The 26,869-nt window shown below is 37.6% G+C and overlaps 2 protein-coding genes across 2 annotated transcripts in view; one reads left to right on the top strand and one right to left on the bottom strand.

Annotated features, from left to right (window-relative positions):
• Positions 1–1,238: 1,238 nt before the first annotated feature.
• slc13a2 (solute carrier family 13 member 2) overlaps positions 1,239–26,869 on the bottom strand; it is a 28,423-nt gene continuing 2,792 nt past the window's right edge. The window contains exons 2-13 of the mRNA XM_072662655.1: positions 11,501–11,654; positions 9,933–10,061; positions 7,415–7,551; positions 7,067–7,302; positions 5,909–6,095; positions 5,690–5,812; positions 4,623–4,829; positions 3,924–4,024; positions 3,670–3,812; positions 3,117–3,278; positions 2,596–2,733; positions 1,239–1,859 (exon numbers count right to left, since the gene is read on the bottom strand). Of these exons, the coding sequence (XP_072518756.1) occupies positions 1,728–1,859; positions 2,596–2,733; positions 3,117–3,278; positions 3,670–3,812; positions 3,924–4,024; positions 4,623–4,829; positions 5,690–5,812; positions 5,909–6,095; positions 7,067–7,302; positions 7,415–7,551; positions 9,933–10,061; positions 11,501–11,632 (1,827 nt within the window). The 5' untranslated portion in view covers positions 11,633–11,654 and the 3' untranslated portion in view covers positions 1,239–1,727. The remainder of the gene's footprint in view (positions 1,860–2,595; positions 2,734–3,116; positions 3,279–3,669; positions 3,813–3,923; positions 4,025–4,622; positions 4,830–5,689; positions 5,813–5,908; positions 6,096–7,066; positions 7,303–7,414; positions 7,552–9,932; positions 10,062–11,500; positions 11,655–26,869) is intronic.
• vtnb (vitronectin b) lies at positions 18,059–25,770 on the top strand. The gene is made up of 9 exons (XM_072662656.1): positions 18,059–18,110; positions 20,783–20,902; positions 20,986–21,183; positions 21,535–21,674; positions 22,732–22,888; positions 23,319–23,468; positions 23,661–23,910; positions 25,273–25,433; positions 25,652–25,770. The coding sequence occupies exons 1-9, from the start codon at positions 18,059–18,061 to the stop codon at positions 25,768–25,770; spliced, it is 1,347 nt and encodes a 448-aa protein (XP_072518757.1).

Raw genomic sequence — 26,869 nt, forward strand, 5'->3', positions numbered from 1 at the left:
GTTGACTGAGTCTCCTTTACGACCTGGTAAATTGTGTACATCTCCCTAAAAACCTGTCCTTACATATGGATAATTTTGGAATCTGCAGTTATTTGGAAATGGCTCCAACAAGTCTTTCCTGAAGTGCTGTCACCAAGACTTTTTAGGATGGCACAGAGAAAATTTCAGGGGCACTTTTAATCTTGCAACACTGCACAGGTTTGCCACAGTTTTTGGGTTGAACGGCATGTTCTGTCAAAACAGAGAAACGGTGCAGCGAGATCTGTGGCCTGTTTTCTCTCGTTCGATAGGTGGGTCAGCGGTGTTACCCAGTCAGCAGCCAGCGGCAGAGCACACACTGGCTTCTGCAATGGATAGTCACTGCAGCTTGATGTACACAACCGTGTTTAAATGACCCCCGTTTCTCTTTAAATATTCCCTTTTCTATGTTTTGTCAGGACTGCACTAAAAGGATCACTAAAAGGAATTTAGGAGGCTTTGGCAAGTTAAAAGACATTGTGAAACTTTCAGTACCATTAAGTTAATAATCTAAGTGGATGAATGAAATCACTGAAGGCCCGACATCGCCATGACATTACTTAATGTCTAATGTGATGATGGCCGTATTTAAACTCTCTACCACAACTATATATAGTAGGGCTGTGTAATGGCAAAATCCTGGCTATGCGGTAGGGATCATGCTACAGGGGTTTTGATTCAATATACTGTGATACTGTCAGCAAGGCAATTAAAAAAAAATCAGGATGAATTTTGTTATAATATTTGCTTTTGTAAGCATATTGAGGATATTGTCAATATTGCCTTTTGTATTGCAATAATAATTGTAAAAACAGTCTTTAAATATTGTGATATAATATTTTTACAGTAATGTCTACCCCTAATAGGTATTAAAAAAAAAACAGGAAATGAAATGTCCAATTTTGTGAAGCTGGTAACTGACTTTTTCCCCATAATCACATTTTGAGACATTTTATATACATTTTATAAGTGCATTAAATAAAATGTATACATTCTTTGATTTCGGGAAAATGAAGAAATTCCATATCCATATTACATTTTCCCCACCTACTTTCCTTTTTAAACCACATGTTTAAATACATATGACGCATAATACATAATAATACACATAATTAATACTGTATGTAGTTTAATTATGAAGAGCACTGTCTTAAAAGTAAACACTGTTTTGCCAGTTTTCTGCCAAAGTATGTAAAATATGAAGGACAAGTAAGCAAAAGTATTTATGTTTTATTTTATTTATATTTCCCCATTTTTGAGGCACTTTCTAGTACATTTCCCCTCTCAACACTACAGCACCATCAGTGTGGGGAAGGGGAGGGCATCGCATGCCTCCTCTGATAACTATGAAGCTCGCCACTGCACTGCTTTGAACTACCTGCCATGCAGTGTTGTTGCGTATTCCCAGGAGAACCGACTGCTACGCCAGTTCCGTTCTCATCTGAATATTCAATTCCATAATCTTTTTAAAGGCCTTTTTGTTAATCACTTCAGGAAGGAAAAGCTCCTGTGGTGTTTAAAAGGGCAGAAAAAAAGGACTGAATAAATAATCATAAATATGGAGGTTGAGGTTCTGTGAATGTTTTTTCATTATTGCAGGGACCAGGGGAGCAGGTGCTGACAACATGCTTTAGCCTGCTTTTCGTCTTTCCCTCTCTGCCTCCTTATCCCTGCCGTACTCCGTCAAAAGGTTCTGCTGGTAAACTTGCTCATGGTTCTCCCAGTGTGCTGTTGGCCCATGAGGGGAAGGTGTCCAGCTGGAACATGACTGCTCCCCATGTGTTAATTCCCAGGTTGATGCACAGGATCCCTATAATGTTTAATACGAAGCCAGCCTTTGCCTTTGGAAAAAGAGGGAAAAAATGATCCTTTCATCAGCTGCCAAATTATAACAGCAAGAGAACAATAACATTAATGAGGAGATGTTCTAAATTAGATTTCTAAAAAGGTCACTTTGGATGAGACATTTAATGCTTTCCATTTGCTGATATTCTGTACATACACATTCTGGGTTTGTGGTCCACAGGTCTGAGCCCCTTAGGGGTTAGTCTATGCTGCTAAGCCAGCTGGTTAAGATGGTTAGCTAAACTGGGGAGTCTGCCTAGCTTGTAACCAGCATAGCATTTTTTTATTAGGTTGACTAATTCTGTAAAGCTGATCATACTAGTGGACCAGCGTGGTCATGCTTGTCAACAAGCTTGGTCTAAGCTAGTAAGCATGACTGAGCTAGTAAGCTTGTTGACAAGCATGAGCACACTGGTCCACCTTACTGGTGGACCAGTGTGCTCATGCTTGTCAACAAGCTTACTCAGTCAGGTTGGTCATGCTGGTAGACCAGTTTAACCATTAAACTCAAATGAAAGCAACCCCAATGCTGGTCAAGAATTATGCTGGTCAATCAGCTTGAGCTAGCCCTGCTGTTTTCTTTAGCAATGTTATCAGCAAATAATTTACAAAAGAGATGGAGTTTGCTTTTACCATTATTGAAAGTTTCACTCTAGAATTTATAGGGACAATCAAATCTTCCCGCAACCTCAGCAAATCCTCATCCATGAACTTAAGAGAAGGTTTTCTTACCATGTCCACAACTTTGAGGGTGCCGTAGGAGAAAGCAATAGCATTGGGTGGAGTGGCAACAGGTAGCATGAAAGCTAGTGAGGCACAGATAGTGCAGGGCAGCATGACGTACAGTGGATGAAGCTCTATGGCTGTGGCCTAAAGGACACACAGAATACACACAGTGAGATGAAGTTTCTCCTGTCATCTATTGTGGAGAAACAAGGAGAGACTCCCTGTTCCTTTCAACATCTTGGCTCATTAGAGAGCTCTCTGAGTGGCATTAAGGCTTTATCCTGGACTTCAGCATGTTAACACAATGAGGTTTAGCCTGAATAACTCCAATTATTAATATTATTACGCACACATAATGGTAGAAGCTGAACCTCAGGAAGGAATACTCTTCTGAAAAGCCAAATATGAACCATAGAACTTGGGCCAATTCACAATTTAGCATGTTGATATACAATTGTAATAGAGAAACACAAGTGAGGTTATAAGGTTTTAAAATGTTGTGCTGCTGTAAGGTATCATAATCTTACCATGGAAGCAAGGATGGGCAGAAAGAGGGTGGTTGTGGCTGTGTTGCTGGAGCACTCTGTGAAGGTGCCCACCAGCAGGCAGAGTATCAGGGAGATGGCGAAGGGTGGGACACTCTTCAGGGGAGCCAGGCTCTCACCCAGCCACAGAGACAACCCAGATACCTACATGACAAAAATGGCAGTGCAACTTAAGCAGCATTTTAGACCTACTGTACCTCCCTACATCAGATAAGAACCATGTGTGTAATAGAGACGTGTGAGGGTGTAAGAACCCTTCAAAGGACTAAAGAAACTTCGCCTGATGTAAAAACTCATTTAAACCTTTGAAAAGTTTGGATTCACGCATCTCTATTTCAAACATCGTTCTTCCTGGAACCAAAAGTGGGTCTTCTATGGCATCTCTCAAAGAACCATGTTCACACACTACAAAGGAGTAGTGTCTCCTTTGTAACGTCAGGCAAAATTTAAGTGTTTCATGCGTTTTGAGTCTTGGCTCAACAGAACTCTATGCTTTCTCTCACTGTGTAATTTTTCAAACGCTCCATCTGCATACCTCACTGCCACTGGCCAAGGCGAATCCACCCCCTAGCAGCAGGACGATGTTCCAGGGCATGCGTTCATGTACTACCTTCCAGTTCAGCAGAGCTGGGGGAGACTTTTGCTTCCTCTGGGTCTGACTCTCAGAATTCTCTCCTTCTAAAGACAAAAGACAACCTCAGCTTCAACTCATCTGTTTCAGAGGTTCAAGTCTTATGTAATTGTCTAAATTCTGTATTCTGGTTTGTTTATTCTTTCCATTATCTTTACCATCTTCATCCTTGACACCACACATGCTCCATGGCAGTACAGAAGGAATAATGAAGAACAGAGTTGACATCAGAATGGCTACAGTGCCATCCGTGACAAACCTGTAACAGAGACGTGAAAGACAGTGGTTTACTTTACAAACACGCTCATTTACACAGCCTTAATTCCAGATGAAATATCATACCTCCACTACTTAAGCCTGTGTGTGGCGGTCTAACTTCCTGCAGATTTCAACCATGACAGACCCTCATTCAACCAACTAATCATGTACTTCAGGAGTCCTTCGGGTTTGGTGACCACTGCTTTAGGCCTAACAGTTCTCTTTAGGGGTCTGATAACATTTGGAATGTGGTGTGAATTTCATGTTGGCTTTCTTTCACTGGTGTGTTTTGTGATGCGGATCAGAGCTACATTGTATGTCCAAAAAGTTTTGTCCAAAAAGACATTGCTCATCTAATATTTCTACTGAAGTCAATGGTATTATGTAAGACTTTATCAGGGAGTTTAACAGCCTGTACTCTTCTGCGAAGGTTGTTGGGACGAAGTTAGAACATTGCTATGAACCACAACAGCATGGGTGATGGTACTGATGTTACTAGCAGAACCCTTTATGGTAAATAAAGCACCCTTTTTAAAGGGGAGGTTTTTACTGTATATAAAAAACTATTTTACCAAGCATATAAGCATTTTTGCACTTACTGTCCATTCCTGTTGAGATCAGCCGCCCAGCCTGGCATGAAGCCTGGCTCTCTGGTGAACCACAGCACCACCAAACCCACAAATATGGTAAGCACAGCGCACTCAGCAAACTTCATCGTTCCCAGCTTATTGTATTCCTCTTTCATCACTGTATAGGCCTCTTGATCCCCTCGATTCTTTGTGCCACAGCCAAACGACTTCTTAAAACTGAGGATGCAGCAATAAAACATCCAGTGCTTGTGCATTACATATATTACACCATTTTTTCATCAATTTTTGTTTTTATGAAATGTGTGCTTCTTCAATAACATTTTAAAGCAATAACTGGAAAATGATTCTTTGATGTATCATTTGGATGCTTGAACACTTTATTTTGTCATGTATCTTTGTAGAAGCATTGCCCTCACTAAGAACCCTTTAAAACACTTTCTTAGAGTGTTTGCAACTTTACCTACCATAGAATTCTAGTCTATTTTCATTTGATCCAAAAAAATGTTTCGGTATGATAGATGATAGGGTTTGAAGAAGGAGATGGGGTGGTGGAGGGTTGAGAATAATTTGTCATAAACACATGGTAGAGATGGAATTTACAGGAGATAAGTTAGGGAGGAGGGGCTTCAGGCTTGTTGCTTCTCACAAAATTTGGTTATTCATCTCTTTACTTCGAGAACACTATGGTACTACATCAGCAGTAGCCAGGTTAGCTCTCATGATTTGAATATTTGACATGCTTGCAATACATAATAGTTTAGATATTGCTTGCACCAGTAGGGTAACTAAAATAATATGAGAGGTAATTCTGGAAGCCACGTTCAGTAATGGAAACTTCTTCTGGAGAATTCTGGTGAATCTGGAGTATAAATGCTTTTCTGACTCTATGCCTTGTGGAATGCTATGCACTGTATCTTATTTAGGAATCATATATTTCCCATTAAAACAGCATATGGTGTTGAGGGTGCAATATCAGATGTCAATGAAATAAATGAGTGATAAATGAGTTGGGAGAATGTGAGTACATACATACAATCCCCTATTTATTGCTGTCACATATACACAAAGCAACTCACTTTAATCCCAGATACATGCACTGCAGCCACAGCCAGGAGAAGACAAGCATCAGCACCATGTTGGGGAAGGCAAAGCCAAACCAGCTGGCAAAATTGATCACGTCAGGGTTGCGTGGGAAGATGCTGTGAAGAAGAACATGTTGGTTTGCAGGATATTCTCATACAGAAGCTGAAGTGAAGTGAGGATGCCCCAAGACAAGCATAACTGAAGAGTCTTACTCGTCCATCTGGCCTTTGAGGATGAGGTTTGGTGTGGTGCCCGTCAGGGTGGCAGTACCGCCAATGCTGGCAGCGTAGCACACACTCAGGCTCATGCCTTTGTTTAGCAAGAGATACTTCTCCTCTCGAGCCTTCCGTCTGCGCTCTAAGGCTGAATCTAGTCCGTCCTCAGCATTGGACTCATCATCTGTTAGGATGCAGAGCAGCAGAGGAGTGACATTTCAAGCTGCTCATCCATTCTACAGTGTTTGACCATCCAGGTCCTCCAAAAGCCCTGCACCTGCAGTGCTGTGTTTGACTTACTCTAATACAGCAAAATGACAAATTGTATAAGGCGTGACATGCTGCGGGGTTTGCAATGCTAATCGTCTCCACTCATCCTGAAATACTACAGAGCCTGGCTCTTCACTTTGCTAAATCACTGTGCTGATCAGTTATTTATCTCAGTGTTACTGAGCTCTACTAAAGCCTGAGTAGACTGATAAATCACTGTGCTGATCAGTTATTTATCTCAGTGTAACTGAGCTCTGCTAAAGCATGTGTAGACTGATAAATCACTGTGCTGATCAGTTATTTACCTCAGTGTTACTGAGCTCTACTAAAGCCTGAGTAGACTGATAAATTACTGTGCTGATCAGTTATTTATCTCAGTTTTACTGAGCTCCACTAAAGCCTGAGTAGACTGATAAATCACTGTGCTGATCAGTTATTTACCTCAGTTTTACTGAGCTCTACTAAAGCCTGAGTAGACTGATAAATCACTGTGCTGATCAGTTATTTACCTCAGTTTTACTGAGCTCTACTAAAGCCTGAGTAGACTGATAAATCACTGTGCTGATCAGTTATTTATCTCAGTGTTACTGAGCTCTGCTAAAGCATGAGTAGACTGATAAATCGCTGTGCTGATCAGTTATTTATCTCAGTGTTACTAAGCTCTACTAAAGCCTGAGTAGACTGATAAATCACTGTGATCAGTTATTTATCTAAGTGTTACTGAGCTCTGCTAAAGTGATCAAACTGAACTACATCTGCAGTAGTAGAGTAATGTTCATGAATGGGAAGCACAGCTTTGTTATTGTATTGGACACTGCTGTTCACTGCTGCACCCTGACACCTTTATTTTTACCTCATTCAATTGTGGTGCACACATTTACTCACAGGGCCACTGTTTGTCATTTAAATTGTCCAAGGGCAGTTTGGTGGTAGTGATTTCAGCCATCTCAAAGGCATGGTTTTCTCTTCCTTCTCTAATGTCTCTCTCATCACTCTCAGCCTCTGTGTTGCTGAGCTGTTCCAGCACAGCCTGAGCTATTGGGAGCATCATCGCTGTAGTAGCTGTGTTACTGATCCACATAGAGAGAAAAGCTGTGACACTCATGAAGCCGAGCATCAGCCTGGAGGAAAACAGAAGGCAAGAAAAATAGGTGAGGCAGAATGACATGTATAAAAGACAGTCCTGCTGTGTATGCTATAGGTTGCTTGTGGGCCTTAAGGATGTCCTCTTACAGAGCAGGTCGAACTCCCACTATCAGCAGGACCCTCAGAGCGATACGCTTGTGTAAGTTCCAGTGCTCCACAGCGATTGCCACCAGCAACCCACCGATAAACAGCATGTTAGAGTCCTTCAGGTACAGCACACACACCTGTAACCATCGACAACATGGTGAGGCTCTGTACTATGTACTTTAATTTTAAAGTCTTTAAGACTAGAGGACCTCTACTGATAACTGCTCATAAATCCTATAAATTATAAAAGTGTGTTTTTTCAAATCTGGGGTTATTGACCATAGTGTGTAGTGTGTATCAGTGTTTTGAAGCATAGGTTCAAGCCAAGATTAATTTAAGAACTTTTATTTTGAAGATTCACCTTAACTTAGGTAAAGCCATACACATCTGTCCACCAGTCTTTCAGCAGACATAAATCAAACGGATGCTGTGTTTAGCAGCTTTGAATTAACTTGAGCATTTTTGACAGTTCTTTAGCAGCGTTTGGCAGGCCCTTAAGTCTTGCAGACCAGATCAGTTTTTAGCAGACCAGACTATTTTTCTTTAGTTTACACAGAATATCTTAGGGCCTGTTTACACCTAGCATTAACATGCATTTTGTATCCGGACAGTACCTGGATCTACTTTGACCAGATTCTGTTTGCTTGTCTTAAAATGCCTCCCCGGTTTGACCAGATGACATCTGAATTTACTTTCCTGCATAAAAAGCCCACCAACATTTCCATTTTATTTCCTGTAATCAACGCTTTCTGTGAGGTTTAGAGGAACGGTGGGAGTTCTACAATGCGGTGGAACTATAGATGGTTCATACATTCCCGTTAAGACTCTATCATAAAATGTGATTAACTATTTAAACAGCAGGGGAACAAACTCTGTAATTCTACTCTCGTCTACCAGTAACTGAGCATGAACACAAGCATGCACGCACACACACATACAAGAGAGAGAGGAAAGCCTAAGGAGCAAATCTATCTATCTATCTGTCTGTCTGTCTAAATATGTATGTATGTATCTATCTATCTATCTATCTATAATTATTAATTAGTAATTATTACTCATATTAACATCTTTTTTCACATATTTCTGCTAGCTTGATGAACAAGTTAAATCTGAACGTGATCTGTTGACCAAGTGCTGTTAATAATGGAAACAGGCCCATAGTGCTAGGCTCAACAAAGCAAAGTTAACAACTGGTTATTGTATTGACTTTAAATGACTCCACTCAATAACTGTACTTTCCAACAGTTTGCCCCTCTCCTGATTGTCTTCATTTTTGCAGATTTTGCATGATTTTGGTTCATCATGATTATATAAGATAAAGCAGACATCAGGAAACAGGAGTCAGGAGTTTATTCAGGTTCTCTTTGCTCTATATAAAAATTCGATCATTTGACAAATATGCAAAACTTGATTCAATTAAGAAGGAAAAAAATATTTTCCACATGTTTGTGTCATGCCACTACCACTTTCTTGTTCTTCCTCCTTTTCTTTCAATAAAAAGTTTAAAACACAAAGGAGACCAGCACAGGTCAGCACATTTGTGTTTAGATGTTTAGAGTTAATCATTATTAATGTCAAACATTAAATTGGAATTGAACTGAAGAAATGCTTTAGATTCCAAAATATAAGGCATTTTTTAAGACAGTAAGTCCAATAAGATGCAGTTAAAGGCATTATCCTGTTAGTGAGGGGTGTGATATCTCTTTGTACAGTAGTAGACAATAGATATCTGGTCTGAAATAGCATCTGATGTTGAAGGTACTCTATACATTAGATTTGTCTCTCCTTTCCTAGATTGTCATTTATCATTAGTCAGTTGTCTGTGTACGCACAAAACCCAATAAATAATTTATCACAAAAAAATACAGTCCTTAGATTTTGTATTTTCAGTACAATAATACGGCTGAGTGACAGTATTAGGTGATTACTTCACTCCTAAAATAAATACTTTTATGAGCAATAAAGTGTTCTCATGAATCACTACATTTGATAAGATTGTGGAAAAGTACTCTGTCTACCTTCTTAAGAACTGAGTTGGCACCATTTTCCTGAGTAAGTGCCAGAGAATTGCAGCTGTGAAGCAGGCTAGATTTATTTTATCTCTGTCAAGAGCATGTCTCATTTGTGTCTTCCATTAAAGTTAACTTATGAAGAATAACCTTGCCTTCTCAATTTCTGTAGAATTTTTTAAATGTCATGTTCTAATGTTCTAGTATAGAAGTTTTAACCTTGTTCATCACGAGTCTTTGGGGGAGAAAACAGGCCTTTTTGTTTGCATGCAATACGTTGTTTAAGGTAATTACATGCTAATTATAAACCAAAACAGATGGTGTTCACCATCCTCTTCCTTAAGACTTTCTCTAAACTTTTTGCCATGTTCCACTTTACCACTGACTCTGAGATTATTAGGAGCAGGTATGGACAATCACAGGACTAACTCAACTTTCTGCACAAGTAGATCTCCAGCAGCTGAGTTGGTGACAACTGTTTTAGAAGGTAAAGATTTATCATTGATTACCTGTCCAGACTCCATGATGCCCAGCATGGGGAAAAGGATGACTGGCAGCAGTGCAGTGACAGCCAGTGGCATGCACTCTGTACACCAGTAGAGTGCCATCAAAATGATGATGTAGCCACATTTTGCTTGCTGAGGAACAGGACCGAGTACATAATTAGAATACACTCACAGCAATGCAAGATCAAAACTAGGAGATGTTCCTGCGGAATGCATGAAATGGTCACAAGAGCAACACTACCAAATCTAGACTACACTCTCAAAAATAAAGGTGCTACAAAGGGCCAATGGAAGAACCACTTAAGTAACAAAGATGTGTGAGTGTGAAGTACTCTTTAGACCCTGTATGTAAGTACACTTCTTCATTTTCATAACTACATTAATTAGCATCAGTTTCATAAGCCCTAAAATAGAACCCTGTGGGACTCACATATCCCCAGTACAAACGTGGTTCTACATGGAGCCAAATGTGGTTCTATGGCATCACTCAAATAACCCTTTCTAGCACCTTTAGTCAACTGATCACTGACTGTACAGATCATAATTTATTAAATGAAAAATGAGTATCATCAGATTCCACAAGCTAAGTTCTCAGTCTTTTGTGATCTCTTACTAAACACTACAAAAATGCGCTTCTGAACACATAGCTTGACAAGTCAAGGAATCTTACATGCAGCCAATTTATCTATTTACATTAAATATTAAATAAAGTACAACCTAATTGTACTGATCTTGCTATGCAGTGAAGACTGAAAACTGAAGTGCATATGACAGAATCATATCTGTCTACGCCTTTAAGACCTCTTATGTTGGACATATTGTCCTAAGAATGCTGATAATAGTAACCCTTGTTCACAGACTGCCATAAACACCTTTTCCTGCATTTGACTGTTATCATGAGACCATGGCCCCTGACCAGCCATACAAAGATCACTGCATCTATTTTTATCTTTTAACTTATCTGTATTTTTTCCTCTGTTTCCTTGTGATAAATTAGGAAGAACTGCACCATTGCGTTTAGTGTGAATTTTAACGTACAATAACACGAATAGTTCACATAACATAAATTATTCTTAGTATCACAGAAATCAGAAATAGTCAGTTAGACAGGCAGTACAGTTTATGAAGTGCATTTATTCACAATATAAGGGACGCACTGATATGGGAGTCTCTCCCTTCTAAAATGTAGAAATTGGGACTGAATCTACCTGGATTAACTTGAAAAAGAAAATGTGCCATTTATTTCTATATAAATGCAGTAAAATGATTAAAACATGGACATTGTAAGGCAGTAGCTCAGTGTTTCTTTCAGAATGCATATCATTGGTTTGAAATATTGGTTAAATCTCAATTTTCAGCACTGACTTTTTTTTGTTAAAGCAAATATCTGCTGATAACAGTATGATTCCCATGACATTGTGCATTCCTGCAAAATACTGATAGTGACAATTCCAATAAATTCACAAGTTATTTTATAATGAATGGATGAAACAGAAAATGTATAAAAACCTGGAGACATAGAAGATATACAAACATCCTGCATTCTCAAGCCGCTAAAGAGCAGTTCTTACCGGAGTAGGGATGCAGATTGGCAGTGGGAGGAAGAGCAAAGGAGTGATGAGGATGATCAGGTAGTTACGGTAGCTCCATAGAATTCCAAGGATTTCTTGCGTCTTTCTGAGGGCCGTGCTGTCATTGAACATGTTGTGTGTTAGATGGCAAGCACTGTGTGATGAGAGGGGAATGTAAAAGACAGAGTATTATCAATTTAGTGTTTATAAGCTTTATCACACCAGGAAAATTAAACATTAACTTAATGACAAAAGAGGGAGGAGTAGTGAGGCAACCAGACAGTGAACTCTTAGGGAACAGGGAGGCGATGGAGGAACAGGAAAGAAGACGTCGGAGAGGTAAAGTAAAAAATAAAAAGGCTGATACCAAAAGTTTAACCTTCTGTTATCTTCATCTTAATTTCCCTCATCTTATTCATACAACTGCACACTCCTTCAGAGCTATTGCCTCACACTAAAACTGCCTGACTGGTACCGTTATAATGCCAGTAAAACAGAAACTTCACCTTTTGCCTTATGAGCAACCATGTAGGTGTCATCCTGATAAGCGTCTGCTTCTGCTGATGATGCTGGCTAATCTTTACTACTTCAAAAAACACTCTGCGGCCTGAAGAATATCTCTGAATTTCTATACAATTTAAAATGTATAAATAAAAATAAAGGTGAACCAAAAAGGAGTTTTTTTTCAGTTAAAGCAGCAACATGAAAAATATGATATTCTTCTGGACTCCCTCTACAGATGAAGAGTATAATTCCCTTTTACTTTTACAAAGACTCTTTACTGGTCTTTGCAGCTCCACCAAAGTTACATTGTGCAGCAGCCAGGATGCTGAGCCAGGAGTGGCAATGACAGAGATGTCATTCTACCTATTACAAGTCAGTGTACCTTCAACATGAATTTGAAGCTGTTATTTTAAGGTAAAAACTGTTCATAATGTTGCTTTAAAACAACAGTCATTTACATGTCTGATACTGTTTACTTACACTAGCTTCTATTTCCCAAAAAAGCATATTTTTATTTCTAACTTAGGTTATATAGGTTATTTTGTGATTTGTCTCTGTACTTGTAATTTTCTGTTAGAGCTTTGGTAATATGAGAAAAGAAAAAAAGTGGAACAAAATCAAAATAGAGAAACCTTTTATTACCTTTTTATGTTTTACCGTCTTATAATAAACAAACAAGTATCCCGTGACATGTGATTTGTGATCCAGGTGAACGTAAAGTCATAGTATACAGCCGTAATTGTACTGCTATATTGTGTTTATATAATAAACATTTATAAGGCACATTTAACCTCTTAAACTCTAAGAGTCTGTGTGTCACCCACACTTCAATTTTTTACTCTCATATGATGCCTTCAAACATGCACTTTTACCCTGGTATTTACTGGTAGCACAATGGGAAGAAGTTAAATTTTATCACAAGCTAAAACCTTGAAATTTCACTACAGTTGACATGGCAAATGACCTGTGCGAGACATAGCACTATTCCCAGGTAATCGTCAGAGATCATGAGTGAACTGGAGTCTAAATATTACAGAAATATACCAACGTCTAGATTACAGACAGCAAAGGGCAATGTTTTTGCAAGCTTTTCATTTGACAGTTTAATACAAGTTTTAATGGATTATTGTATTTTGTACATGGTTCTAGAGAGAAGTGCCAAAAAGTTACTCTACTTGTGTGAGTCGTCACTTTTCGGTAACAAAGTGTGTAGCAATACAAAATGACCCAGTGATTTTTTTTCACAGTCCAGTTTCCAGATTTTGAAAGGTTGTGTGAACATATTTTGTACAGGATTTCAGTTGAGTGGTTTCAATGAAGGTAAGGTTTAATCAACCATCCAGGTGTGCCCAGACATGTTGGATAACGCCCACAGAATTCCATATCCCCCACTCTTAAAAGTAAAGGTTCTTTAAAAATATAAAGGTTCCTCACACCCTTACATCTCTTTTAGGAAAAAAATAATGGTTCATTATGGAACAAAAAACGTTTTCTGTGCCATTGCACAAAGAACCTTTGGTATGACCTTTATTTTAAAAAGTGCAGCGCCAGCAATGCTAAGAGCACCGCAGTGTGCTAAAACCTTTTTCCTATTTTTCCATTTATGAAATCAATACATTTTTTCAGGTTTCTTAACCGTAAGTGAGCGTGATATACTGTATCTCACCGAAGAACGTCAAGATAAAGCAATAAACATGCTTCCATAAAAGCATAAAAGGCACTTTCATGTTTCAAAGACTTTTTTTAATAGTATGCTGCTGCGATATGCCTCTAATAAAGTTTAGATGAGGGGGCGACGTAATGACATACAAGAGCATATACATGGTCTGATGTATGATGTCTCTTTTTTTCTCAACACAGGTTTTTAGCTACACTTCTTTTTTATTTAATTTACATTATAATTTACAGTGGTAACTTAGTTCCCTTACACCAATCTTGGGCAGAAAATCAGACTGTCCAGACAGAGATTGTAGACTGATAGGTCCTCTATTTATGTATTATTATTAATTATTAATTATTAATATATTAAGTGTTAATTATTAGCCAGTAAAGACTTCCTAGCTGCTTGAAGTGAGTTCATTCTGTGCTCCAGCCTGCTCCTAATCTCCTAAAAGGTTCATGCTGTTCTTTTTAGTGTACAGGGTGAAGAGAGCACATGACAAGAATAATCATCGAAACTCACTTGACTCATTTGACGCTGACAGTGTTCTCTAAGATTTTCTGGAGTTCTCCAGTTTTATAAAGAAATGCTCTGCTTCACTAATTTCATTCTCAGAGTTTCTACTTTGTCTGTTGTCATTGTGTGAACATTTCCTGACTGATAGAGCAAAACAAACTGTCCAAAATAACAACATCGTTTTTGATATATAATCAGTATAGGTATGAAGTCCGAGGTTTTTTCATGTCTCTGATGATGGACTAATTATTAAGCTATCATTAAGGGCTGAAAGACATCTATTAACAGTTTAGCGTCGTTGCCTCTGATCTGTACAGTGTGTTCGTTCTGTATATCTTTCTATTAGAGTTATATAGTCCAACTTGAATACTGGATTTCTGTATTCAGTGAATCTTGTAGCTACAGTAGTTCTAACTTCTAACACTGAATTTTACAATTTTACAGTCAGCAAAATGTTATAAAAGAACTATTAAAATGTGATCCTTTCTCACTTGTGAATGATTATGATTATTTATTAACTATTACTTATTCTTTTAAATAATATTTTAGCAACAATGTAATTTTGCTTCTTCAGATATATTGTGTCTTATTGCTTTATTGAACATTTTGGCTTCTGGTCACACAGAACTTTTTTAACAAAACTATTCAGAATTAAGCCACAGATAGATGCCAACAACAATGTTATGTCATCAATGTTAATGTCTTTCTGAATACCCCCCCCCCACACACACACACACAGAGTGCCCTTTCAATGCGCTCTGTAGTCATCTAGTTCAAGACAGCAATACACTGATAACCCAGCATTATTGGCCATTATAACAATGTGGTCTGAAGACTATAGTGTCCTGTTAATGTTGTTCATTAAAGCAGTATCTGATACCTGACTTCCTGGACTGATATGAAATTCTAGATATTCTAGGTAGTTCTAGCATTTTATGACATATCTTTCCCAATAAATAATAAGGTAATTGAATGTATATACAATTGAATAGGTAATATACATTGATGTCATGTTTAACATACATTTATGAAAATTAGTTAAAACAGATGGTGACATTATCAAAGCTGTTGTCTCATTTAGATTTTTTGTTACATATTCTATAAAATTCTAAAATATGAAAATTATATATATATATATATATATATATATATATATATATATATATATATATATATTTTTTTTTTTTTTTTTTTTTTTTCATCTTTGACGCCAATGTCAAATATCATGATATTGCTGTCACACTGATTTGCATTGCTGTCACCAACTGATTTGTTGGTCATTTTGGAGCATTTCTATTTGTCCATTTGTCATGAAAGTTCATTTACACAATTTAAAGAACAATTGCCAGATATAAAGGATGTGTTGCCAGGCTTCAGTGTTGTAGGCTGTAAGAGCAAGTAAACCTTTCCTTTGCTGCTGAGTACTGCAGTACAATAATACTGTGCGAGAATATTTTGCTCATTTAATGTTAGGAAGCATAGGGAAAGCTTGGCTGTTGAAGTGAAATTTCCAAATGTTTATTTTATTTTCTAGACATACATTTTTAAAACCCAAAAATATTTTCCTTTCTGGTCAGAGCTCTCTGCAGTGTGGTAAAAACAGTGGTTGAAATCTCCTCCCGATTGTGATATTACTTCTGTTAATGATACACCAATGAGTAAGGATTAATTATTAGAGGCCTTCAATTCAACTGTTCTTGCCCTTGCAGTTGAACAGCATGGGTCAGTAAATACATGCTCTATCTTCTGGTGAAAAAGTGGATATGAGCCAAAGCATTTCTACTTTAATACTATGTTGTGTCATCTTTGTTTTCAGTGAATGATTACATTTCTATATATTTACAATTAGTTTCCATTTGGTTACCAAACCATTAGTGGCAACTGTCACTTTGTCTTCTTTTGAATTCATGCTACGTTTCAGCTTCTTTACTGTAAATCTTCACTGTTGTTATGAATAAAGATACACTGGAGTTAACAATGTAGTAGAAAATTATTCAGAGACCATGGAAATTAAACCAAGCAGGAATTACAGTAAATGAAGATCCTAAGCTGCAGTCATATCCTTGTTCTGCTGCTTAGCACTAACATTTTTCCATTCTGACCTACTTATTGCAATTTAAATTGATGAATCTTTAACAGAGGACGGCTATTGAGGACTATAAAAGTGGTGGATTTGAACTCTTAAAAACAAAGGTTGATAAAACCCTGTCTTGGCTTACACATACAGTTTAAGAAACAATTAAAAGATACAATTGGTATAGAACATCTTCACAGCAAATGTTATCAGTGTTAAATCAACACACAACAAGTGTCAAAATGCAATGCTTGCAATGTTAATTTAACCCTAACACTATTAACTTAACACTGACAAATTTGATGTGGGTTATGTGGGACATTAATGCACTGAAAGGGATGATTTCTTTATAAGTAATGTGTCACACTCTGTCACACATAAAAAATAGAGAGAGAAAGAGAAAGAAAGAAAAGAAAAAGAAAAAAACTGAGACTTTCTTGGTTAGAGTTAAGCTTGTTTTGCTCTCCTCTGTGTATGGATGGCACTGGTAATTGACCATAGGTCAAGGTCTGAGCAGCAGAGTGACTAGCAGTCAGGTTATTCCCGCCTCAGTCAATAAACACTGTTCACAGAGGTTAGCGATGTAAAAATGTCCCAGCTACTGCTAATTATCTCCTCATTTAGGACAGTTGGATCATTTATTTACCACTATTTACCTTACTGTTGTCCACTAAATACTACCGCCATAACATCATATTATTAATATAGTTTTCCAGGGCTTTGAAATGTTCGAAAAAACAATTTAACAGAATGATTGTTTTAACACCAATTTCAACCAGTTAAAAAATGATAGATCCCTGATCTTTAATAAGGTCAATAAATGTAATACATGTTAATAGTATAACATTAATTTAAAATAATTGAGTAATCAACTGAATTTGGGGTCAAATCCTCTTCGTTATCTAATTTTCAGCAGTAAAACGACATACTTGTGGAAACCTGTTAAATATTAAAATAAGTAAACTACCACATGCAACAATGCCAGAAATTTTACCCAATTATATGCAATTTCCTTTAAAAATTATGTTGCAAAATGTGATCTTGTTAAACTGCAGTTAGTCTCACAAGTAATTAATCAGAGGCTGCTATTTTTTCAGTTCACTGACAGACTGATAAAAGTGTGTACACACAGACAGATAGCCAATCAGAGTGTAAAAGCCTGATAGCTGTTGTTTACTTAGCATGAATGCAGCATGCAGATGGATGGAAGTGTCTGAGACTGAGCTGTAGAACAAGAAAATAATTACATTATTAACATTATTCAAACTAACACTTTTGTTCAGAAACAGTTAAAGAAGATTTATGTTTGTTTCCAGATTTTCTTTACTGTCCGGTTTTTTTTATCTCTTTACAGTGAGATGTTTACAATGTTCTGTACTGTGTTCTGTTTATAAAAAGTAAAAAAAAAAAAAAAAAAAACAGGCAATGAGGTTTAAAAAAAACAGTGGACAGACAATGAGGTCAGCTGTGGTCAGTGGTTGTTTACTGGAGCTCACCACTCAATACTCATTTCAGTGATGGCAATTATCCAGACTCAGCTAAATCTAACTTTTAATTCTGACAGTGTTTGTTTTTAATGAACACATACATTCTGTCTATCAGTGCAATAGTTGGTCATTTTTTATTTGACTCTTAAAACTGCTGACCAGTGACTGCCCCAGCAAAGCACACTAAACAAACAAAGTGGTGAATGACTTTTGAAACAAACGATCTGCTGAACACATCATCGTCTGATCACTGAGAGAGCTCAGCAACAAGGCACACAGCAGGCGATCCACGAGAGCCAGCACATGAGCTGCCCAACATGAAATTCTTCTTGCTGTTACTTGGAGTGGCGATAGCATTTGCTGCAGAGGGTAAGTGAGACCAGAAGCAAACAAGACCTGAAGCAATACTGCATGCCCAAACTGTTAGTCCAAGAAATATTCCAGTGTTTTCTAGCTTAAACTTTGTGCTTCCACATCTGCAGCCTGTAATTATTTAGGATACATTGCAATATTTTTTCAAAGCAGAAAAATCCTTGTCTTAAATCATTGGAGGGGGAAGGGGTAGTTTTCTGATTTCTCACTAAGTGCAATCCACTGTATGCTTCAGATTTAGCAGAGGCGGATCAAGTTTTAAAAAAAGAACCACTGCAGTTTTTCTTTAGGATTTAGACTAGGTTTACTTAAACACTAGGAAACCAACACCAGAGTCAAGATGCTACATCAAGGTTTGAGGAATATCACGCTAAGAAATTCCACACTACAAATTTATAAGCATATTTCAAGAACCCTTAATACTTACAGAAGGTAGGGATGACGATGCAATGGTTAAAAGCTCCTTACTGATAACCTTTGGGGAACTTTAAATTGAACACAATCAATTGACTTTTGATCGCTGGGCAGCTGCAGTCATTAACCCTTAGCTTTGGCATTAAGTCACTGAGTTCCTGCAGAAAGACCCTTTGTTTAAGTTTTTAGTTTTTTGACATTTTGAGCTTCATTTGCTCTTTACCACATTCACTATTTTTATGCTTTATCCTTTTACAGTGCTAAAATAGGAATGTATCTGTAAGAAGCCCCTAATGATCTGAATTATGTTCTGAATTTTGTGCATCTACTTGCTCAGAAACGATTGCAGTGCATCCATGTTTGTTACCACTCAAAGCAGTTTGCAGGTCACAATTTCTTATAGTGAAGCAAAAAGACTAACATTAATCCAGATGTTAAAATACATTTGAGGCAACAATTTGCACTCAGTTTGTTTGGGTAGAGTTCACCCCATATTTTGCGTAGATATTACCTACATCGAAAAGAGTCTACCTGACATTTCTTAATACACAACACAATGAATTACTTTTAAAAATGAGTATCATTACCATGATTGTCAGTAGAGAATTCTTCATCTACTTCATATTATTATTAATCTATCAACATGACTACCCATTCAGGGTAGGTTAGCGTTATTTTTTTTTTTTAAATCAGACACAAGAGGTATGCATCAGCATTAATAACTTTAGATTTGTTACAGCAAATTAATATCCATTTGGAAATTCCACCTCAAAAGCAGTATTTTTTTCCTTTAATGGACAAAATAGCTTTGCTTTCCATTGCCAGCAAACTACTCTTCAAAGCCTCACCTCTAGAATAATGTTATTTTATTTAGTATTCTGTTTATTGTTGATGTAAAATTTGCATAGCTGCCAACTGGCACACACTATGAGTTTGTGCCCTGCTGCGTGGCCATGTGTGCGTAACAAGCCAGGGGTTTACGTGCGTTGGGCACATGCCTGTGTTGACAATTCATTGCCAAGACAGCAATGAACATCTGACTGTTGACATCTGCCAAGGTTGTTTTCAGTCAGTGGCACACCTGCAATAGCAATACGCCAGAAATGTACCTGAACACACCTCATTTCCAGACCAAGATCGGGGCCAGGCCCTAGAAACCTTAGAAACATTGACCTGTTACCTGTTGGCCAATCACTGTCCATTTGCCAATGGCAACCCAAAACTTAGCTAAGTGGAAAAACTAAACTCAGTTATGATAAGCTGACTCAACTCAATTATGTACACAGTTATGTAGCTTTTACTTATGATTTTTAGATCCAGTATATTATTTCTAGAGTGCAGCATGGATGGTAATTAATGCACATGCCTGTGTGATAGTAATTATTCTGGGTAAAATCTATGAAGCTTTTGTATGTGTGCATTTACTTTTTTTATTACATAATGTGCACAATGTTCAGTAATATTTAATGGTTTTCCAAAAGTATGTCTTTTTACTGCTGACAATTAGGTACCAGTCTGGATTTCATCCAAACTTACCCAATGCAGTTGATTACTAATTTATTTATGTACATGTTATACAATTAACTTGTATTATATTTAGTAACCCTACAAAACACTTTTACAGTAGCTGGGTTTTTTTGGTTCTGAATGCAGAGAATTTTATGAATTCTCAAGTCTACATTACCAGTGAGATTTCAAGAAACATGCACTGTCTGTGGGCATGCTGTGGCTCTTCTAAAGGTCTTATTACTGAAAACAGTGTTGCTATGAACTTAGGCTACATGAGTAAAATGTGACAAGTGGTTGCATACAAATAACATCTAGCTGCTTTCTTTAAGTTTGCAAGCATTGTGTTGATGTAACATATCCATATTAAATGGATATATAGCTTGATATGGTTGTGCCAAATGTTCATTAAATTACCAAAGTTGTATGCATATTGAAAAACATGTTGAAATGAACATATTCCAGTTTCTAGTTCATATTTCAGAGTCTTGATATGCCTGTGATTACAGAGGTGTTACAGATATCCAAAAATCAGATACATTTGGTTATAGAATAAGGTTTTTCAAATGACAACACTCTAACACTCCTTAAATGGATTCTAAATTGTTCTTGCTCACGCAACATTTCATTCGTCACAAAAGGTCATCTTTGGAGTTTGCTGGAAGAAGGTTTACCTGGTGATTCTTTTTGATCTATTGCTGCAATCTTTTCCTCATTTGTTGAAAAAGTGCCTGTTCTCTTCTGCACAGAAACATGTGTTGGACGTTGTAAAGATGGCTTTGATTCCACTAAGAAATGCCAGTGTGACACCATGTGCAAGTACTATGGAAGCTGCTGTGTGGATTTCGATACCACATGCCGAAGTAAAAGTAAGATACCCACAGACATGATTTGTCTATGAGCTATTACTCAAAAGATGATGGGTTAAGATTAATCTCCATTTAATCTCCAGCCCGTGGAGATGTGTTTGACCTTACTGAAGAAGATCTGAACACTACAGTGACCCCCACTCCACAGATGAATGTGACAACAGCCAGTCCCACCGTCCCCGCCTCGACCGTATCTCCTGACCCTGAGGCAGCCACCTGCAGCGGGCGCCCATTTGATGCCTTCCTGCAGCTAAAGAATGGATCTATTTATGCCTTTAGAGGTAACCTTACTAAGTACAAATAGGAACACATCCTTAGCAAATTTGAGTGTACCATTACTGTTTATTTATTTAGCATTATATTAGCATTATGGGTTATGACACATTTTAAAATTTAGGCTAACTAGGCTGATGTTCAAAATACATTAAATTCAGCAAGTAAAAATGTGCTCGAAAATATTCTGAAAAAAAAAAGTTGATGTTGCTTCCAGAGAATTAATTGACTTATTTTCACTAAGCAGCCTGTAATTTGAACTGGATGTTTAAACTTGCATTCATCTACAACAAGCTAGCATCAGTATTGCACAAGTTCTTATGAAAGTAAGAAGCCAAGCCATTAAATGTGTATTGCAGGTGAATACTTCTTTGAGATGGATGAGCGGTCAGTGATGCCAGGCTTTCCCAAACTCATCAAGGATGTGTGGGGCATTTCGGGTCCCATTGATGCTGCCTTTACACGAATCAACTGTCAAGGAAAGACTTATATTTTCAAGGTATAAACCAAAATTCCTATTTTTTCTACTTGGAATTCCCAACAAATCAGGCCTACAGATATTACAAGCATATGAATCTTACAGAATTGTCCAGAGCAGTGGCTCTGATTTCCTCTCTGTGTTACCTGAACAAGCAGTTCTATGTTACACAATGTGGCCGGTTGATTAAGAGTTTGCACATGCGTACTAAGGCACACAGGCCAACGCTTCAGGCCTTCTCAGTCTTGCATGGCAGGGGCTTTGAACAGTGCTTCCACATGCAGTTTCTGAATCTATTTATCCATTGGGTGTGGCTCTAAACCCCTTCACTCACCATCAGTGTGTAATCGATCTCCATAGAGTACCATCTATACATTTTTAATTTTGTTTAATGGTAGATGTCTAGTCTCAATGTTGATGGTTGTAAGGGCAAGTTACTGTTTACTGGGTTGTTGAGTGTGACTGTGCTGCCTGCATGCTGCAGTATTCACTCTTCATTGCCACTGATCATACTGCCAATTGTTTTGGTAGGTAGTTAATAATGTCAATGTTGCAAATTTGGTGAACAGGAATATTGTGCTTAACTTCTTTAAAATTCTTGACAGTCCATATTAAATAATCAGTAGTGATTGTAAATGTAAGCAGGCTAAACAAATATGTCTTCTTAAGAATGACTACCAATGCAGTTGTTGAGATAATAAAAAAAAATCTAAGTTTTCTCAATAATTTCTTTTTTTTAAATGGTGAACCCTAAACCTGCACAATTTCCTATATTCCCTGACCCGTTGGCCCAACACACCTGATCTAGCTCATGAAGAGCTTAATAATTATATCGCAAACTAGATCAGGTGTGTTGGAGCGTGGATTACCTAAAACTGCACAAGTCAGTGGGTTTTTTAGAACCACAATTGAGATCCACTGGTCAGAGAATATTGCATGGTTTCTCACTGATGTTTATCGTTGAAGAACAAGTAAATTTTTTCAAGAATAGGACAATTTTAAATCTGTAATTCTTACAGAAACACATTTTCTACCATGTTTTATTAATTTGGCGGACGCCTCTGTGTATGGCACTTAGGGTAACAAGTACTGGCGCTTTGATGGTGACGTCTTGGATGAAGATTACCCCAGAGATATCTCTGTGGGCTTTGAGAAGATTCCAGATGATGTTGACGCAGCATTTGCCGTTCCTGCTCCTAGCCACCACGGACGGGAGAAAGTGTATTTCTTTAAAGGTGTGTAGACTGTTTTTATTAGCATCTGCATCTTTATTAGCATCTGCATACTGTCAAATGAACTGTGAAACACTGTGAAAGATGCAATGCTGGGCTACAACATAGTACACTTACATGCCCATACATACTGCTAACAGTCTATCACGTCAGTCAATCAGGCATCTGAAAGAAGTGGCTAAAATGTTTGAGCTTGTTAAACAAAACACAGTATACGGCAGCCAAACAGAGCATCAAAGCATCAAGCATCAAAAACAGCATGGTCGATTTTAAGGGGATATCGAGAGCTTAAAATATAATTGAGTAAAATGAATTACTACTGTTTTTGATTCAAAAATTCTGACAAACTTCCTAAGTAGACCCTCATTGGAAAAAAACAAGAAAGATGCAGAACATGGCTTCTATAGGACTTATAGCTCCACTCTGCTTCCAGGTGACCGATATTACCAGTACGAGTTCAAGCACCAGCCATCACATGAAGAGTGTGCCCAAATGACCAAGTCCTCTGTTCTCTTCACAAGCTACACTAACCTTTACTGTGACTACGACTTTGACAACATCTTCACCTTCATCTTCGGAAACCGTAAGTGAGCTTAACTTAAAACAGCTCTCAGAAAGTCTGCATCAGACAATGGTTTTTTGCGATTTTGGACTTTGCAGAGGGCTGAAATATGGAAACCAATGGCAACGCCTTGCACATTGGACTGTGTACGGTTCCGGACAAAATGAAATGAACCCGCCTCTGTCTCTTCTGTCCTATTCTTTTTCACCCCAGTACAGGGACATCATAAAGGCCCCCGCTTCATTTCCAAAGACTGGGTGGGCATCAAACCCCCAATAGATGCTGCGATGGTGGGCAGGCTGTACATGAGCTCCAAACCTTCTTCCTCACCTTCCCCGTCTACAGATACAGATGCAATTCTTAGCAGGAGGCGGTCCCAAAGGAGGAGAAAACACAAGAACCGTGGGTCCAGGCTCAGTCGCTCACTCTTCTGGGAAGATGTTGGCTTGGATTATGAAGAGAGGTGGGGTCCCAATCAAAGATGTATTGCAGTTCTGTTTTAAAATCAGGTCTGTAAGGTTGTGGAATTAAAGATCTCTCTGATGGAAATATGCAACTTTGTATAGTCCAAAAGAAGTGTTATCCACTACGCTGTCACTTCACTGTCATTCTTAAGAGCTTTCTTAAGAGCATTCTTAAGATCATGTAAACAAAATCTGGTGAAATCTGGTTAAGTTCAGGTTTTGGCTTGAGGTTAAGGTAATGTAGGGTTAGACTTAGGTATTAGGGAAATTAAAATTAATTTGATATACATATAGTTGAATGTAAGTTAGAGAAAGGTCAAATACATACAAATCATCTACAACGCAGTATCCAAATAAAGTGCTACCATTTTTTGTATGCCATTTATGAGTATACTTTTACTACTAGATGTTTCAGCAGTGTTAAAGCAGCACTCTGGAGAAAAACACATTTTTCTAATGGCTGATCTAAACATGCCTACTTGCGCTGCTCTAGAATAATGTTTTCCAGCTTAATGACAAGGAAAATCCCCTTTTGATGATATATATTGAGTGACTGTTGAAAAACAACACACGCTTTGCAGAGAATGCTTGTAGACAGATGGCTTGAAATGTTTTTTCTTCATTAGCTGGTTAATGTAGTAGAGAGGCAGACACCTAATGTCACTGTTAGAAAGCTAAACATCTGTACTCAAAAGCCTCTATACAAAGATCTATGCTAGCAATTACAAAACTTTGAATTCTGTCAAACCAATGACACTTGTACTGGATGCAATGCCAATAACATGACAAATACCATGTTAAATTCTAGCTTTAGGACGAAATGCTCCTTTTACATTTTAAACTCTGCTATCAGGCCCACACCTGAGTTCCTCACAACTGAAAAACTTAGATTTAAGATACATTAGCATATTTCAGTTCATTTTCTGCAGAGGGCATGTATATAAAAATGAGTGCAGTGTGTAGTTGGCTAGTGCTGTGGAACAGTGGGACTGTGTTCTTTGAAATGATGGATAGTGCTCCATCCAAGAGTTGGGGATAAGGGTAGGGTGGTGATCATCCAATATCCTGACCTTACAAATGTTCTTGTCACTGAATGCAATCAAATCCTCACAGCAATGCTCCACAGTCTGGTAGAAAGCCTCTCCTAGACAGTAGAGACAGTTACTTCAGCAACTTTAATACCCTTGATTTCAGAAGAAACAATGAATGAGCAGGTGTCCCAATCCTTCATATATATAATATATAATAACATATATTTTGTAATATTTGTGGATACGTAATGTATAAGTTAAATGAATGTACTGTAAGTATGTCTTTGGATACATGTAAATAAGTATAAGTGTACATTTTGTTTTGGGAAGGTATTTTGGAGCAGAAAGAAGAGGCAAAGATCAGAAGAAAGGCCGGGGCCGACGTCCATCTTTCTTTGACTACAGCTATGAGCCTGCGGACTATACTGACATAGAGATCACTGAGCAGGAGAAAGCAATTCCAGTGCAAAACGTCTATTTCTTCAAAAAAGGTACCTACTACACATAAACATGACATGTGTATCTTGAAGCTGCTTTTACCAACTTTCCATATTTGGTTATAGAAATGATTCCTATAAAATGAAGCTAATGCTTGGTGTGTTTTCTTTATGTAATAAGTAATTTTATCTTTGTGCATATTTTAAAACATCTATATTATTGTTGATTCAACTGACTGTTTTTCTAAAGATGCATTGTTCCATTTACATAGATAAATACTACAGAGTGGATCTACAGACCAAGCGGATCGACTACGCTAACCCTCCCTACCCAAGATCCATCGGCAAGTACTGGCTGGGATGTAAAGAGAAGGAGTTAGCAGAAAAATGAAGAGAACAAATGCTTGTCAGGAAAATCAAGCTAGCGGTGACTGCTTTATTAACCTTACTTTCATAAGGCTGTTAAAAATTAGCATCTGACTACTAGCTTTTAGCTGAGCATATCCAACAGTTTTTGGGACAGAATCACAATTGCTGACCTTTTGCCTTCTAAATCATAACTCTGCTATTTCCTTTTATACAACCCAGAGGAAAATTCCAATGTTTTCCAGTCTAATTTCTGTTGGCTTCTTCTGTATCATGCCGTCGGTTACCACGGTCAATAAAAATGTGTTTATCACTCTGCACTGAAAACGGTGTTATATGCTTCATATCTGTTTTTAAGCTGTAAGTTGAATTAATGTGCAATCATAGTTGCAGGCTAAGTTAGTTAGAAAGCCCATGATCAACCACTTATATTTATTGATTTAACATAAATTGTGAAATTCAGTTTTTTGTCCATTTGTTAAAGTCAGCAGTTTTAATAACGAGATAATGGAAAGTTACTTTCAACATTTACAGTTCTCTAGGATCCAAAGGTTAGGTAAAGACACCCACAGACACAGACACACACACATGCACTTGAATAGTATCAGTCAGTTTCCTCATTAGGATTAAGAGTTAAGTCAAGTAATGAAATGATGTATAGAATTATTTACTGATTTAAGTACAAGCCTTCATATCAGAATAAAAAACATATATTCAATTAGCTGTTATTCAAACCTGACTGGTGTTGTATGAGCTTCATGTGAGAACGGCTAAACAGCTAGGCCTAAACTCCAGCAAGGTTCAAGGTACAAGGGGGGGTGTTTTCAGGTGAAAGGTGTATTTTTATAGCGTTTTTACTGATGAAAAATAGCTATTAACTTGACATTTTAAGACAGTTTGCTGATGTTGTGGACTTTACAGTGGAACTGTTTTAGCTTTGCTGCCTTGTCAGAAAATAAGTAAAAAAAAATCTGGCCAATAAGCAAAAAAACAACTACGGCCTTAAAGAGATTCCCACTTCCCTAAATGTAGTCGTTCAGCCAAGACAAATTCGGTGAGGTTTGTTCCTTTAGTTTTGAACTGAAGTTATGACACTAATGTGGCTAATACATAATAAAAGCCTA

The sequence above is a fragment of the Salminus brasiliensis genome, chromosome 18 (assembly GCF_030463535.1).
Source record: "Salminus brasiliensis chromosome 18, fSalBra1.hap2, whole genome shotgun sequence".
Lineage (NCBI taxonomy): Eukaryota > Metazoa > Chordata > Actinopteri > Characiformes > Bryconidae > Salminus > Salminus brasiliensis.

Bases quoted from the DNA above. Each gene is read 5' to 3' on its own strand.
- vtnb (XM_072662656.1), top strand. From the start codon at position 18,059: ATGAAATTCTTCTTGCTGTTACTTGGAGTGGCGATAGCATTTGCTGCA. The intron at 21,675-22,731 runs GTATAAACCAAA...TATGGCACTTAG, and splicing joins GAAAGACTTATATTTTCAAG to GGTAACAAGTACTGGCGCTT. The intron at 22,889-23,318 runs GTGTGTAGACTG...CTCTGCTTCCAG, and splicing joins GAAAGTGTATTTCTTTAAAG to GTGACCGATATTACCAGTAC.